The 16,928-nt window shown below is 38.0% G+C and overlaps 1 protein-coding gene across 13 annotated transcripts in view; it reads left to right on the top strand.

Moving 5' to 3' along the window:
• The window catches only part of MPDZ (multiple PDZ domain crumbs cell polarity complex component), a 163,601-nt gene that overhangs the window by 109,103 nt on the left and 37,570 nt on the right, over window positions 1-16,928 (top strand). For 9 of the 13 annotated variants that reach the window (XM_086685295.1, XM_086685302.1, XM_086685294.1 and 6 more), the window contains 4 exons: window positions 210-314; window positions 4,300-4,392; window positions 11,783-11,960; window positions 15,268-15,378. In XM_086685295.1, coding sequence (XP_086541421.1) covers window positions 210-314; window positions 4,300-4,392; window positions 11,783-11,960; window positions 15,268-15,378 — 487 coding nt within the window. The remainder of the gene's footprint in view (window positions 1-209; window positions 315-4,299; window positions 4,393-11,782; window positions 11,961-15,267; window positions 15,379-16,928) is intronic. The other 4 variants (XM_086685305.1, XM_086685303.1, XM_086685301.1 and 1 more) reach the window with 1 other exon arrangement.

The raw sequence follows: 16,928 nt of genomic DNA, 5'->3' as shown, positions 1-16,928 counted from the left end.
AAATGTAAACCTTAACCTTTTATTTTTGCTTATAGGATGCTTTATCTTTTCCAAGTTTGGATTCTCTGCTGAATAAGCTGTTAAATGAAAAAGTGAAAAAAATAGGGATGAAGGGACAATATAATTTTATTTCTATATTTCAGAAACTTTGCCTGTTAGGCAAAAAACTCTGCTTCCTTTTTTTCCCCCTGGATTGTGTTCTGTTTCAGAATTACTTATGTGCCTGCAGAACATTTGGAAGAGTTCAAAATAAATTTGGGGCAACAATCTGGAGGAATAATGGCACTGGATATATTTTCTTCATATACTGGCAGGTGAGTGAAGCTGTAAGTTGGCTGCAATGAGTGACTGATACAGAAAAGCTAGAAAGACTTTAGGAGCCAGAGTCAGGGAGGACTAGCAATGAAAAAGAATGGATTCCTTTTCTCTCTTCTAAGATTTTAAAAATACTCAGCCCCCATTATTTAAGAAATTATCATATAGTGTGGAAAATATATGACAGTTCAAATCAAGAAATTAAAATCCTCTTTAGTTGCACCACTCAGTGTGGTACTTTTAGCAGACTGGGTTTTGGGAATTTACCCCAGATTTCAGTATTACTTCATTGATTCCCTGGAGCCTACAGTTCATATGGTATTGTATCATGGTTTTTCCTCTTTCATAAATGTTTTCAAACACATTCAGAAATTATACTTAGTTTTTTATTAACATACATACCTATTCAGAAACATTTTTAATGATTATTTCTTACTCTTTTGGAGTGTTGTGAACTGAACATCTTTGTATATATGCATGTTAGGCAACAGTGTATGGCTTTTTGAAGGCTTTTGACACACAATTTATTAAGAACCTTTAACACAGAGAAAGGTTTTTTTTATCTCCCCTAAGAATGTCAGAAAGTACATTTTGCTGCTGCTGCTGACTGAGTTCAACACAGGAAGAGAAATGTTGTCAAATTGCTTTTCCATGAAGAACGAACCATTTTACACTCTCAACCCCAGGCCTGTTTTTTCAGTTGCATTAACAACTGAGTACCAGATTTCCCTTTAAGTATGGCAGAGAAGTGATGGCTCTGCAAACATTCTGGAGTGTTCTCACAAGAGTTCTGCCATTCCATAGAGGATGTCAGAACATCCCGGAACACCCGGGTGTCCAGTGACCGTGCAGGTATCTTGATAACGGCATCACGGTTTCCTCTGCGACGTGCTCACGACTGGAGTACTACAGAAAGCATTAGGGAAGGGAAAGGTATTTTATGAGCTAATGAGGAGGCGGGATGTCATAGGCCTTGGGGCCTCATGAATTTTATGGGAAAAGGAGTATTCACTCCACCTTGTGCACAGTTCAGCCATACCCCTCTCTAGAATTTGTCTCATGGTTAATGGCATTAATTGATTATAGCTTCCTGTCAAAATGGTAAAGCAATAATTCCAGTATCCCCCTAAAGTATTATTTCGAATAGTTTAAAGACTATGCCAAGGTAACATCATATTCCTATTAAGTTCTGAGGCCTCACAAGCTCTCAAAAGTCATTAGAGAAACAGCCACTTTCAGCGCTGTGTGCTCCCTCCCAGCACATTGACCTGGATTGTCCAGTGCTGTGACTACTTGCTTCATTGCAGAGAAAGTATATTTGCTGTTAGTACAAGGGCCCTCAAAACAGAACAGCCTGCATTTTGTAGAAAAGGAATCTGCACCAGAGAGGATAAGTAACTTGTCCAAGTTCCGTAGCTACTAATTGGCAGAGCCAAGATTAGAATATCAACAGTCAGGCCCTATGTTCTTAACCTTTGGACTCGAAGAGAGAATTGCACAAGCCCAGTATAAAAATATGGGACAGTATAGCATGGAGGTTAGAGCTCAGGTTTTATAATAAGATGGCCTCAGTTCATACCTTACCTCTGTTACTTTACTGTGTGACCTTGTGCCAATTTCCCAAATCTGAATGCAGATGTACAAAGAGTTGTTATACTTGATAGAAATGTCATTGGTAGTGGCCAAACACAGGTGCAAAGAAGTCTAATTCATTCTTAGCCAAGTGAGTTCAGGAGAAGAGAACTGGTCCATTCTGTTCTCTGGAGCACACGGCACTTGATTCCTGTAAACCACATTCTAAGATGGATAAGGAATGAATGAACAGCACATTTATAGGAGCTTATCTGGGTTGATGAAAGGATTCTAGGATTATAGAATCATTTGAAGAAAATGGAGTTTTTGTATCAGAGGATTCGGGATATTAGTCTTACAGCTAAAAAGGTAGGAACATGAGGTTAGTGTATTTGAGAGGGTATCTGTGTAGCTCCCTGAGCTTGGGCTTGATGGGTAAGAACTTCTCCCATCCCCATGGCTGTCACTGAATATTTCAGTAACTCATTTTAAGTTCTTATTATTGTCTGCGTTCCATACCGGCTTCTCTGCCATCTTCCCTCCAGCTGTATTTCCTGAGGGTTAGCCTAGTTTTCACCTGTCTACCCTGTATCTTCAGGAGTACGGTTTCCCTCAGTCTCTCTAGTCCTCAGTCTGCTTCTCAAACATCCTTCTTAAATCCCCTTTTTGGACCCATTCCCATCAGTCTTGTCCCACTGTCAAGCTTAGGCTCCTGGGTCCCAGCCTCATTCAGAACCTTGTTACCTCAATTTGCACAGGAAGGGTATTCAAACATACGACAATGGGTAGGACAGATAGGCAGATTTCCTCTTCACATGAAAACAAAAATCTAACATTTAGGTCAAAGGAAGAATGAGACATTCAAGGAGAGCTTGGACAGTTGCTTTCCAAAGATGTTGTGAAACACGTTCAAACACAGATGGATTATTGGGTTTGGGTTATGTGACTTCTGATCTCAGAGTCTAAAGGTTATACAATTTGACAGAGTTGAGTATTCATATCACTGGAGAATAGACATAATTTGAGCATACACTTTCTTTAGATTATTCAGCTTCTATAAAAGTCAACTGGAAACATTTATTAAATTAGAATTTTTATAGCCTTCTCTGCTTTCAAAAGAATGTGTTCACATATGTCTTTAGAAGTCCAATTTTTGGGGCGCCTGGGTGGCGCAGTCAGTTAAGCGTCCGACTTCAGCCAGGTCACGATCTCGCGGTCCGTGAGTTCGAGCCCCGCGTCGGGCTCTGGGCTGATGGCTCAGAGCCTGGAGCCTGTTTCCTATTCTGTGTCTCCCTCTCTCTCTGCCCCTCCCCCGTTCATGCTCTGTCTCTCTCTGTCCCAAAAATAAATAAACGTTGAAAAAAAAATTAAAAAAAAAAAAAAAAAAAGTCCAATTTTTACTAACAGTGTAAGGACACACTATAACCGATTTAATCATTCTCTCTTGCTCTTACAATGTATTGATGCAAAGTATACCTTTCGAAAAACAAAGTATGTATCGATATGGTTTATTTACAGTTTAATTTAAAATTAGTTAACAGACGGAACACATTTTTTTATGTGCCTGGCATTTGGCAAAATCTGAATTCCTAAAGAAATTGAAAAGTGGCCTTGAATACAGGTACATTGTACACTGCTTTCTGTGAGGAGTATTCTATGCATGACCCCTCTGGGTGGGCTGAAGCTGGACCTAAAGCATCTTCTGTCTTTCTTGAAGGGAAAGCTTTGGTCTGTCCTTAGGAGGCGGAGATACTAATTTTCTGTCTTATTTGTGGATAAGTTCTTTCAAGAACGGAATCAATCAGGGCCATACAAGTTTATAACCCACATGGTGCTTCTATCTCTTATATCTTTAGTTTAAGAAATATTTGTTGAGGGGCGCCTGGGTGACTCAGTCAGTTAAGCGTCCAACTTCAGCTCAGGTCATGATCTCACAGTCTGTGGGTTTGAGCCCCGCATCAGTCTCTGTGCTGACAGACAGGAGCCTAGAGCCTGCTTCAGATTCTGTGTCTCCCTCTCTCTCTGCCCCTCCCCCACTCCCCCCCCAAAAATAAATAAACATGAAAAAAATTTAAAAAAAGAGAAATACTTGTTGAATGTTTTTCTTTAAAGTTCTTGCATTTATCCCTTTCTTGTTCCTTTCCCATATTTCCTTGGGAAAGAAACAGACTAGCTAAGAATCTTAGTGTTCAGCTATATCTCCAGACTAAGTTGTGGTAGATTGATTCTAATATAAGGTTTTCATTTTGTTTCATTAGGTTTTTCTTTTCCCCTTAATGTAAAATTGGCCAAGTATGTACAAATATAAGGTAGCTCTGCATTTTTAGCCAAATAAATAATACGGTATATATAAGACAAACTTGCATAGTTTTACTAGGATTTTGGAGTACTCACTATGTAAATTTTTAACAGAGACATTCCAGAACTACCAGAGCGAGAAGAAGGAGAGGGAGAAGAAAGTGAGCTTCAAAATGCAGCATACAGTAATTGGAATCAGCCCAGACGGTAAGGACTATTTCTGTCTTCTGCCTACTCAGTGTTTAAAGATAGGGAGGTGTGGTTTCAAGTACTGGATTACAACTTGCTGCTGTGACATCAAGCAAGGTGTTTTAATATCCCTTACCCTCCGTTTCTTCATGTGTGCAGTGGAGAAGATAATGTGTTACTCCACGGGGTTGAAACTAACATGTATACAAAGGTTTGGCACATAGTAGGGGTAAAATGTGGTTGACTAGAGAAAATTATGCACAGGTAGATAGAATGCATAATATTTTCTATAGAGTTTGATCTTAGGTATACCACCAAATGTTAATTTAAATTTTCTCTAGCATTTATAGCATACATATTCAAAACGTGTGTGTGTGTGTGTGTGTGTGTGCGCGCGCGCGCGTGTGTAAGCATCTTGTTATCACAGGCTGTAGTTATTTTAACCCATGCTCTGTCTGGAGCCAATTTCATATATAGAAAAGATAACTTTCCTAAATATGTTCCTATATATCCCTATGCATCACTAAGGCATATTTTTGTATTCATGCTGAGTAAAATCAAATTCAGTTTCATAGGAATTTATTGAGCTCTGATTATGGATGCACATGTTTTTGTGAATAACAGGGAAGTATGAGACAGAAATCCTACCTTCAAGGAAGTATAATATAGTTGGATAGACAAGATATAGAGACACACAAAATAATTAAGGAAAAAAGTAAGGTATTTTGCATTAAGTATAAAATAGAAGTAGTCACTGGATCGTCCCTGTAAACAGATCTACAAGTGACCATCATAATGGTTTCTTGCACTTATTTAGTAAACACTTAATATTTATTCTACACTGAATAAACAAAATACTCTGAAGAGAAAAATTTCTACTATTCAGGGATGTAAATACAGTTTGATGATTTTCCTTGCTTACATTTAAACATTTCTGGTTGAGTCATATTCAAAATGTAGGAAACATTTTATATTGCTTTCACAAAAATCAGTAAGCATTTCTAGCCATTTAAAATGACTTTTTGAGAGGCTCCTGGGTGGCTCAGTTGGTTAAGCATCCAACTTCAGCTCAGGTCATGATCTCATGGTTCATGGGTTTGAGCCCCGCCTCAGGCTCTGTCCTGACAGCTGGGGGCCTGGAGCCTGCTTCGGATTCTGTGTCTCCCCCTCTCTCTGCCCCTCCCCCTTCATGCTGTGTCTCTGTCTCTCTCTCTGTCTCTTTCTCTCCCTCTCTGTCTCAAAAATAAACACTAAAAAAAATAAAATAACTTTTTGATTGGAATTCTTGTAAAGCTATTTAGGCTGCTTAAAGAAATCAAGGTCTTTCTGAATCATTCTCACACTCAGACCAAAATATAAATGCTAGATCTGTGACAGAAAATAGATTATGGTGTTTCTTGTTTATATGAAGATAAAGGCAAAAGTAAGTTAGATGAAATTATTTTGTAGCTGGTGATCCTAGTGATAAACTTGAATTTTGTTGGAGGACAGAAATCACAAGTCTAACTTTTAAGATAGATTTATTAGCTTTTAATAACATTGTTGGAGAAAAGGTAGATTTTAGGAGACAATATGCAAAAAGTTTGGAGTCCCTAAGAGCCATGTTAGAATTCTAAGTTTGACACTTTTTAAGATAAATTTCTTAACCTCTGCTAGGTTTGTTTCTTCATCTGTAAAATGAGGTTAATAATCACATCTTTTAGATTTGGAGAATTCAGTGTGATAATGCATGTAAAATTTTTAGCACAGTGCCTCGTGTGGAGTAAGCAGTCAGTGGTTGGCCTGTCAGTAATCACCGCCATGACTAATAACTAAGCAAATAAAAAATGTTGAACACAGGAATCATCTGATATTTTATTATGAGAAAGAATTGGGTGTTCGGAAGTGGAAGATTTTTATACTTCTAGCTTGAGTTTTAGTCTTCACATCTCTAAAGGTGATAGCTACTTTACAGAGAGAATATGTTCGGAGCTTCCAGAAATCTTAAACAAGGTACCCTGTGCTAAGGTATTTTTTGGGAACAGTTCACAGAATAGCATGAGGAAGCTTATCGAACTAACCAGAGCTTTTAGTAAACGAGGAGCAAGTGTCATGAATATGCATTACAACACGGGAAATATGATGGGACATTCATTTATGCAATTTAAAGAAGTTTACTTTGTGTGGCAATAGAGGATATTTGTTAGCAAAGTATAAATTTTAAGAATGCAAATAAGCTGTTACTCTTATTTTGCATGGGATTTTCATGTACAGAATTGGTATCATACTCTATGTGCCATTTTCTAGCTTGCTTATTTTCTCTCAATCCAGTGATTTGGAGATCTATCATGTTGATACTCACTTCATTCAGTTTAGTTGTTGCAGTGCATTTCAGCACATGAATACACCACCATTTATTCCCAGATTGCTACTTGAGTAGTTAACATTTATCCACAACTACAATAATTGTGTGCAATAAATATATCTATTTCCTTACACATATGTGTGAGAATTTATCTAGGTATGTTTCCAAAAGAGGAATGGCTGGCTTATAGATTTAAATGTATTATTTATTTATTTATTTTTTTTTATAATCTTTTTTTTTTTTTTCCAACGTTTATTTTTATTTTTGCGACAGAGAGAGACAGAGCATGAACGGGGGAGGGGCAGAGAGAGAGGGAGACACAGAATCGGAAACAGGCTCCAGGCTCTGAGCCATCAGCCCAGAGCCCGACGCAGGGCTCGAACTCACGGACCGCAAGATCGTGACCTGGCTGAAGTCGGACGCTTAACCGACTGCGCCACCCAGGCGCCCCTAAATGTATTATTTATTTTATTAGAAGTTGTCAAATTGCTTTTTAAGGTGGCTGTACCAAGTTTTAAATCAGGCAGTTCTAATATATGAGAGTTTCCTTTTCCCCATGTCCTTGTGACCACATCATAGGATCATTTAAAAAACACGTTTTTTTTGTCAATCTGGTGGTTAGAAAATGGTATCTTGTGTTAATAAGCAACGTATAGGTATAACAGGAGTAAGGTGGTGGGGTACACATTTTCTCATCTGTCATCTGGGTTGAATTTTATATCTTGCTTACCTTGCTGCAGTAATCATAATCTCCATCTTCATAATAAGAGTAGTAAAAGATTTATTGATTGCTTGCTCTGTGCCAAAGCTTTGTTTTGCACCTTGCATACCTTCATTAATCTGGTCCTCACAGTAATTGACATAGAGAGACTCACTGGATCCATTTCCCGGCTGAGGAAGGGTAAAAGAGAGACTAAATAAGTTGCAGAGGGTCACACAATTGTTAAGGAGCAAAAAATTGGGACTTGAAAAGAGGGAGTCCATTCAGAGCTCAGGCAGCCTGGCCTCGGAGCTCTTTTACCTTTGCTTTTCTGAATTTCATTCTCCGCAAACCTGTGTACTGGTCTCAAGGAAGGCTGCCATTATTCCATTCAACTGAGTCTGAACATGTTCTATAACATTTTTCTTTTACACATCTCCTTTTTTCTGTCCACGGAATGTTTTACCATGTCCTGTTCAGTGAATAACGAGTCTGGTTCCTTGCTCTGGTCATTCGGCAGCTCGGTCCTTGTTATCTTCCCCAGTGTTTTAAGGAGTTACAGCCTTTCTCCTAGCAAATATGTTGTATTTGAAAACACTTTACTATCTGCCAGACCCTATGTGGACATACAGTGCTATTTTCCAAAGGTTGTTTAACTTCTCTGAGCCTCTTCCCTTTGTAAAATGAATGAAAGTAAACAAACTCATCTAGAGAATAATGCTGAGCACATGATAAGCTCTTAATAAGTGTTTCCTGCTGCTATTTTTATTGTTTGAGAAATTATAAGAATCGGTCTCCCCAATTCACACTAACTACAAAGAACCCTAGGAGACATTTTCTTTCTTTGCTTTATTTTTTTTCCTTTTTAAGAGAAGGGTTAAGGAGTCCTACATACGTATTCTGAATTCTTAAATGTCTCCCTACAAATGGCTAAATTTACTGACATCTTTACTTTGCCATTTTATCTTAGGAATTGCTTTAAGAAACAAGAAAGAGTTTTGGTTCTTGTCTTTCACAGAATTCCCATAGTGAAAGAATATGAGGACTAGGATTTTAACCAGTTTAAACTATTTATACAAATATTATTAAGATTCAGGAACCTGATAACATCCTTTCGAACTAAATAGTTAGGTCTCTAAGATTATAGATTTCTAATAAAAAAAAAAAATGCTGACTTCATCTGCCTTCATCTGGCCAGGAGCTGTCCTCTCCCTCCACCCATGGTACTCCTTTATACCCAGCCTTTTCTTACTGGGACTTCCCTCACTACACGGGAGTCCACACTCCAATCTTTCCTCTCCTCTGGACACTCCTCAAAGCTCCTCAAATTGAGGCCATGTTTGGACCATGCTTTGTTTTCCTATTTAATGCCCAACGTTGTCTCCCATCCTGTAGCACGGAGCAGACTGCATTCTCAGAGCTCTCTGCTAGGTTTCTCTGCTTTTTTTCCAACACCCTGAGCTGCTTGTTCCTCCTCCCAGCCAGACACCTACCTCACTGCAGATCACCTTGTTCTTATCCCCCAGCCTTTTCTTAAGACATAAATTTAGTGCATTCATAGCTCTTAGAGCTATATGCAGTCACTAAATTCGAGTTCCTGTGTTTATTATAGGGGTAGGGGAAGTGCACTCAAGCAGGGGAGGTGGCAAGCACCAAGGCCCCAGAGCAGAGAGCATGCCTGACCTACTTAAGGAACAACAAGAAGATGCTGGGGTAGCTGGAGTATAGAGAGGAAAGCAGAATTGTGGGAGAGGAATTTAGGGCGGCGGTGTGGGATCAAATCACGTAGGATATTGTCAGCCATTGCTTTTCATGCCCGGACTGTTAGGTACCAGGTCTACCTTGGCAAGGAGGATTTCTACAGAGATAAGCTTCTGACATAGAGTGTGCAGGAATGTTCTTTTCCTTGATTTGATTGCCAAGTGTAGAAGCTACCATCTGTTCAAGGGTAGCTGAATTTCTTGGTTTCTTAATGTCTGCAGTATTAGAGCTCCTGGAAAATGGTACTTTTACATTGGTCTGTGTCCCAGCCAGGAGTGTGAGTCCAGCATTTACTTGTAACAAATCAGCTTCAGATTGGCATTAGTGTTTATCAGACCCTATAAAACATATAATTGAGAAAGTGTTTAATAAAATGGTTTTGTTTCACTACCGGTAAAACCTTAAATTGGCAAAATTTCATAAATTGGCAAAAATTAACTTACATTACATTACATTGAGTTTTTAAAATTGCATTACATTAACTTACATTGAGTTTTTAAAAATTTTGTTACAATTTTTGACCATATGAACCATTTTTTAAGTGTGCAAATCACTGGCATTAAGAACATTCCCATTGCTGCATAGCCATCACTAGCATCTATCTCCAGAACTTAAATCGTCTTACAAAACTGAAAATGTGTACCTGTTAAATAACTCCCCATTTCTGCCTACCCCCATTTGCTAGCAATCACCATTCTTCTTTCTTTTCCCCCAGTCTTACTGAGAAGTAATTGAACATACATCACTGTATAAGTTTAAGGCAAATAGCATGATGGCTTGATTTTATATGTGTCCTCAAAAGATTATCACAATAGGTTTCAAGCCTTATGTTTAAATCCTTGATCCATTTCAAGTTAATTTTTGTGTGTGGTATAAAATACGAATCCCTTTCAATTCTTTTACATGTAAATATTCCATTATCCTGGCACCATTTATTGAAGACACTTTGTTTTCTCCATTGAGTATTCTTGCCTCCCTTGTCAAATATTAGTTGACCTTCTTATATATTCTTGTGTTTATTTCTGGGTTCTTGATTCTGTTTCACTGGTCTATGTGACTGTTTTTATGCCAGAACTATACTGTTTTGAATGACTGTAGCTTGAAATCAGGAAGTGTGATGCCTCCTGCTTTGTTCTTTTTTCCTCAGGCTTTCATTGACTATTTAGATGGGGTCTTTTGTGATTCCATATAAATTCTAGAGGAGTTTTTTTTTTTTTTTCTATTTCTGTAAAAAATGCCATTGGAATCTTGATAGGAATTGCATTGAATCTATAGATGTTTTTTGTTAGTATTCACATTTTAGCAATATTCTTCCAACCCATGAACACAGGATACCTTTCCATTTATCTGTGTCTTCTTTGGTTTATTTTGTGAATGTCTTGTTGTTTTCATAGTAGAGAAATGTCAAGTCCTTAAATGTATTACTATTTTATTATTTTTGGTGCTACTGTAAATGAGATCAATTATTTTTTTTCCAGAAATTTTGTTGTCAGTATATAGACATGTTACTTATTTCTGTATGTTAATTTTGTATCCCATAACTTTACTGAATTCATTGATTAGATTTAAGTGTTTTGATTATTTTTGATTTATGTATAGAAAATTATGTCATCTCCATAGAGACGATTTTAGTTCTTCCTTTCCAATTCTGATACCTTCTGAATATTTTTCTTGCCTGATTGTGCTAGCTGGGGTTTCCAGCAATATGTTGAACAGGTGTGGTGAAAGTGGACACCTTTGTCTTGTCCTGATCTTAGAGGAAAAGCTTTCATCCTTTGATCCTTCCATACTGTTTTCCGTAGTGACTGCAACATTTTACATTCTACCAACAGCACAGAAGGATCCAATTTCTCCTTGCCAACACTTCCTTTCTCTCTTTGTTTGTTTGTTTGTTTGTTTGTTTGTTTGTTTGTTTCTTGATAATAGCCATCCCAGTGGGTGTGAGGTGGTATCACACTGTGGTTTTGATTTGCATTTCCCTAATGATCAGTGATGTTGAGCATCTTTCATGAGCTTTTGGGTCATTTGTATATCATTTTTGGGGAAAAGTCTGTTTAATTCCTTTGTCCATTTTTTAATCAGACGGCTTAATTTTTTAATTTTTTTTATTTTAATGCTTATTTATTTTTGAGAGAGAGAGAGAGAGAGAAAGCGAGAGTGTGAGTGGGGGAAGGGCAGAGAGAGAGAGGAAGACACAGAATGAGAAGCAGGCTCCAGGCTCTGAGCTGTCAACAGAGAGCTGGACACAGGGCTTGAACTCACCAGCTGGAGATCATGACCTGACGCTTAACTAACCCGATGGCTTAATTGTTTGTTGTTATGTTTTGGTGTTCTCTAAGAATTCTAGATATCAATCCCTATCTAAAGAGTGATTTGCAAGTATTTTCTCCCAATCTGTGTGTTTCCTTTTTACTTTATTGGTAGTATTTTTTGATTAACACAAGTTGTTTTTTTTTATTTTTTTGAAGTCCAGTTTGTCTGTCTTGTCGTTTGTTGCTTGGGACTTTGGAGTCATATCCAAAAATCATTGCAAAGCCCAGTGTTGTGAGACTTCTCTCTCTAAGCTTTCTTATAAGGGTTTACAATTTTATTTATCTTTATAGGGTTGAACTTTGGAGAGAACCAAGCAAATCCTTGGGCATCAGCATTGTTGGTGGACGAGGCATGGGGAGTCGTCTAAGCAACGGTGAAGTGATGAGGGGCATTTTCATCAAACATGTTCTTGAAGATAGTCCAGCTGGCACAAATGGAACCTTGAAACCCGGAGATAGAATAGTAGAGGTATCCGCTAGTGAGCTTTCTGTGCCAAAGTTCCCTCCCTCTTCCATCCTTTTTACTAAGGGAATCGTTGTCTTTACACTGCTTACTCGACCCAACATGCAAGTCAGATGTGCTTGTGGTGGAGGCGTCTCTCTCTCATATGTCCCATTTCATCTATAATTTTTCTCTTTAGAGCATGGTGACAGATTATATATCTTGATTCAGACACTGGTGTTTGGAGGTATCATCAACTATTTTTAAAAACATTGGCGCTGAATTAAAATAATGAAGTTCTGTTTGAAAGAACAAAGCAAATTTCTTGGGGAAAAATTGAATTGTTTGAAATTATGTATACATGTACAGAATGTGTACATCATAACTAAGCTCTCCAGTGAGATTTTATTTCAAGAAATGCTTTGTCACGATCATTTCATTGTAGATTAACTTCGTTGGATAAGATTGTTTTCCAAGTGAGTCTCTTTGGTAAATCTTTTATGCTAATCACCCTGGTAACCTTTTATATAAATGCCCCACCCCCACAATCCAGGCTCAGATTTTCCTCCTACTTCTCAGTGCTGTGCCCATTTATCACTGAGGGGTGTGTGTGTGTGTGTGTGTGTGTGTGTGTATTTACACACTCACGTATGTGTAACTTTGTTATGAAAAAGAGAAGTATTTGGTCAAATTGTTGCTAATCTCTTAATTCAAAACAAAGTATAATATGTTAAATAGACTTTTCTTCCTTGGTCACTACTCATTTACTCAGCAAATATTCCTGGAACAGCTGTTGCATTCCAGATGCTACGACAGGCTCTGGGCATTCTGCAGTAAACAAGGCACCATGCCTGCCTGTCAAGTGTGACAGACTTAACAAGTAATCAAGTCACTTCAGAACAGTGTGATAAATTACTTGATCAGGGTAAGTGTAGTTTTACTTAAGAGGGTGGAGGGAGGGTACCTGACCCAGATTTGCTAAATTGTCAGGATTTATAGAGTAGAATAAGAGACAACTTCCCAGTAGAAACCAATGACTTTATTATTATAAGGACCATTATATTTACTTTATGCAAGTGATTGTCTCTCATTTTCTAAATCCATATAACTGATTAATTAATAATTAATAATGCATTAAAATGCATTAATTGTGTAGAAAAAGATGATAACATATTAACCACAACTTTAAAATGAACAGTTTCAGGATTTATTTATTTAGTCCTTTACTGGTTGATTGTCTGTGAGAGCTAAAGAGGGAGGAAGATTGAGACATGGGAGGACAAGGGTCATGCCTTTTTTGTTTTGTTTTGTTTTTTTCTTCCAACCATTTAGAAGGAACAATAATGGGCTTTTTCTCTCTTCCTGCATCCTTGCCTTTCATTAGGTGATATCTTAGCCCCTTTTTAAAAGAAATGTTTACTTATTTGTTTTGAGAGAGAGTGCACGTGCATGAATGAGGGGAGGGGCAGAGAGAGAGGGAAAGAAAGAATCCCAAGCAGGCTCCGTGCTGTCAGCACAGAGCCCAGTGCAGGCTCAAACTCATGAAGCGTGAGATCATGACCTTAGCTAAAATCAAGAGTTGGACATTTAACAGACTGAGCCACCCAGGCAGGCCCAGAGCACCTTTTTAATTTTTTTTTTTTCAACGTTTATTTATTTTTGGGACCGAGAGAGACAGAGCATGAACGGGCGAGGGGCAGAGAGAGAGGGAGACACAGAATCGGAAACAGGCTCCAGGCTCTGAGCCATCAGCCCAGAGCCCGACGCGGGGCTCGAACTCACAGACCGTGAGATCGTGACCTGGTTGAAGTCGGACGCTTAACCGACTGCGCCACCCAGGCACCCCAGAGAGCACCTTTTTAAAGAACTCTTTTTTAGCTAGCACACTATCTAAAGTTCCCAATTTCAGATTATCACAGGGCAGTTTATTTTATGTATAATTCACTATTAAATACCTTTGACCTAAGGCTAAAAAGTAAGGAAACATTCATAATTATTTCTAGAAAGGACTGATTATGGTTTGTACCAAAATGTTGTTTAAATGTATTGAGGGAGTTAAAGCATCCCTTTCAAATTGAAAAGAAAGTATGTTTCTGTGTGTGGTAAAATACTATATGCGTTTTAGCACTAGTTTGTTGAAGGCTCTTATGTACAGGGGCTTTTCTAGTAAGTAAGAAAGCCTTAGGCCTCTGGGATCCTGGAGATTCTAAAACATGTCTCTGCCAAGTGTCTAAAAATGTATTTAGACTAGACGAGTAGAGACCTGCACACTATTCCATTCTAAGTATAGAGTTCTTTGGACTTGAGCAAAGATCTGTAACGTCCTGGTAAACATCCACAGATGGAATATTTAGTGGATGTGAACACTAACTTTTATTCTACAAAAATGAAAGCCATTTTTAATACGCACTGAAAGATGTAATACATTATCTAAGTATCAACCTGAGGGAGGTTTTCAATTAAATGCATGTACTTATTTAAAGGTGATAATGTCCTATGCAGAGATCGAATAATTAATTTTCTTTTCCAGAATTGTGCCTACTCCAATTTTGCTATTTTGTTGCATATACCATATTGTGGTAATTGGAAATGATAAAATGATAACAGTATCCTATAGTTTTAACCTGGCAGGATTAGCATTTGGCCTTTCGAACTATTCTCCTTCCTATTCAGTGCATAAGCTGACCTGATCATCCCCCCGGCATTCCATGGTCAAAAAAAGGTTACAAAATAACTTTCATTTTCAAGCTATTTATATAAGAATTACTAACAAGCACAATTTCTTGGCTTCCAGCTCCTGTCACATCTACTACAAAGATTCTTTTGCAAAACTAATCTTGTCATAACCCGATTTTTCCAAACATCAGACTTTTGTTTTTAACTTCAAGCGTCTGTATACAGAGAGAAACACACAAAGCATCGCCCACCCATTTCCCAAACTAATCTATAATGAATCGGAAGCAAATGTGTACGGTGATTTTCCTGATGAAGACAGTGCTGCGGGACAGATCCCTCATATGATTTCTTTAATGATGTTGATTTCCTAATTTAAGGGAACAGCTGATAGTGTAAGGAAAGCAGAAGCAGAGCCTTCATTTCAACTGATTATGATTTTAGTTGATTATTGGAGACAGAAATCTGTGTCCAAAAAAAGGGACCACAGGTCTCCTGGACAAATTAAGAGTTCTGGAGCCTCAAAAGTAGTCACCGTTATTTTTGATTCTGAAACAGACTTTCCAGGAGCCTCACCCAGGATCCTCAAAACTCCAGATCCACAAATTGTTCTGTTGTTCTATAGCTTCTTGAAATGTTAAGCTGAGGCCTTCCATTGCAGGTGGATGGAATGGACCTCAGAGATGCAAGCCATGAACAAGCTGTGGAAGCCATTCGGAAAGCAGGCAACCCCGTAGTCTTTATGGTACAGAGCATTATAAACAGACCAAGGGTAAGCAAACAAAAAGGGCAAGGTAGGCAAACTCAAACAGTGTTCAACTTGGAAGCTAATGTAACAAGGGCCAAGTTGTCTCTAAGAGCAGATAGCCAGTGTTAAAATCTCAGGAGACTTGTTAAAATTTATATTGTTTTGTTTTTGTTTTTTTTTTTTAATTGAGTTATCCTGGAAATCCCTTCTGCCATGTTTAATAAACACTGGAAGCCCATTGAAGACACACAGAAGTAGGATTCATTGATGGCCATCGGTGTCTAGATGGATAATTGTTAGTATTCACCATAGTCACAAAATTTATAAGTTGTTAAGAGGAACGTGATACAATCGTTTAACTTAATAGTGTGTGACCTCTGGTGGAGTCCCTGAGAAGCCCGAGAGATTACATTTTCTTTCTACACTTACTTTCTAGACAGAATTTCTAGCTGATGCAATCCCGTGATCACCTGTGAATCATCTTGAGTGTATTTGTCTGTCCCACTGAACATTCTACACAGTGGAAATTTAAGCTGTGTGTTTATACACTAGTGATTTCATAACTGAAGCTTCCCAGCCACAGTCACTGTAAAGGTCTTCATCCCTGGCGGACAAAAACCTACTGACCCATTTTACCATCAGTCCTGACAGGTAAAATGGCTTGAAGAAATATTCGAGAAAGTAGGATGAATGAATTTAATGAATGTTGTTGATGGAGAAGAGACGAAGCAAGGCTTTGTGGATTTGATATGCCCTAACGATTCCGAAGAGGAAAACGATGCCAAGAGTTTACAACTGTTTTTTTTAGCTATCCCTTCTTTAGGTCTCACTGAAAAAGCTTATTTTCATGTGCAGCAGTTCTTAACCATACCCCTTGGAAAGTTCTTCAGAGCCATACACATTCACTGAAAAGTTTGCTTATCATTCCAGGAGCTTCCTAAATGTTCTGAAGTTCACAGAGGTTCTAACTTCTGGATTTTAGTAAAAAGAAAACAAAACACAAAAAGACCCTGCCATACTGGTTGTCTTTCAAATACCTGCTCATTAATTAGCTTTATTTAAAAGAAAAATGTCAACATATGTGAGGGAAGTTAAAAGAACCTTCTAAAACTTAAAATAGGTAATTATTTTATAACTTTAAAATCAAGAATACAAGAAATCAGTGCTCAAATGATGGAAAGAGAGTAGCAGGCAGCTCCGTAGATGAGGTCAGCAAAAGTGACTCGCCAGTATTCTGTGCAGTGGAATTCGAAGTGACCAGATTTATCCTGTCGGTCCTTCTGTTGTCAAGACAGGTGTAGCTCTGGTCTGGGTTTACTGTAAGAAATGAATTTAGTCATTCTTCATGTGAGCAGTTATCTTCACATCTGCAGTTTTTAATCATTCCGTTGTTTATTGTTAGGTAATAATTGCCCATTCAGATGAGAAAATCTGCCAAATGGTAGGGCTGCACCATGCTGCAATTCTCTTCAAATGGTATTCAGTTTGTTTAAATAACTACAAATCTTTCCACATTTGTTTCCATTTGTCCTGTCCAATGTAGATACAAAATGATGATGTTGGCAAATGGCTGT

Source organism: Puma concolor, chromosome D4 (genome assembly GCF_028749965.1).
Source record: "Puma concolor isolate L17-30 chromosome D4, mPumCon1.1.hap2, whole genome shotgun sequence".
Lineage (NCBI taxonomy): Eukaryota > Metazoa > Chordata > Mammalia > Carnivora > Felidae > Puma > Puma concolor.
This window is presented reverse-complemented; position numbering and strand designations above follow the sequence as displayed.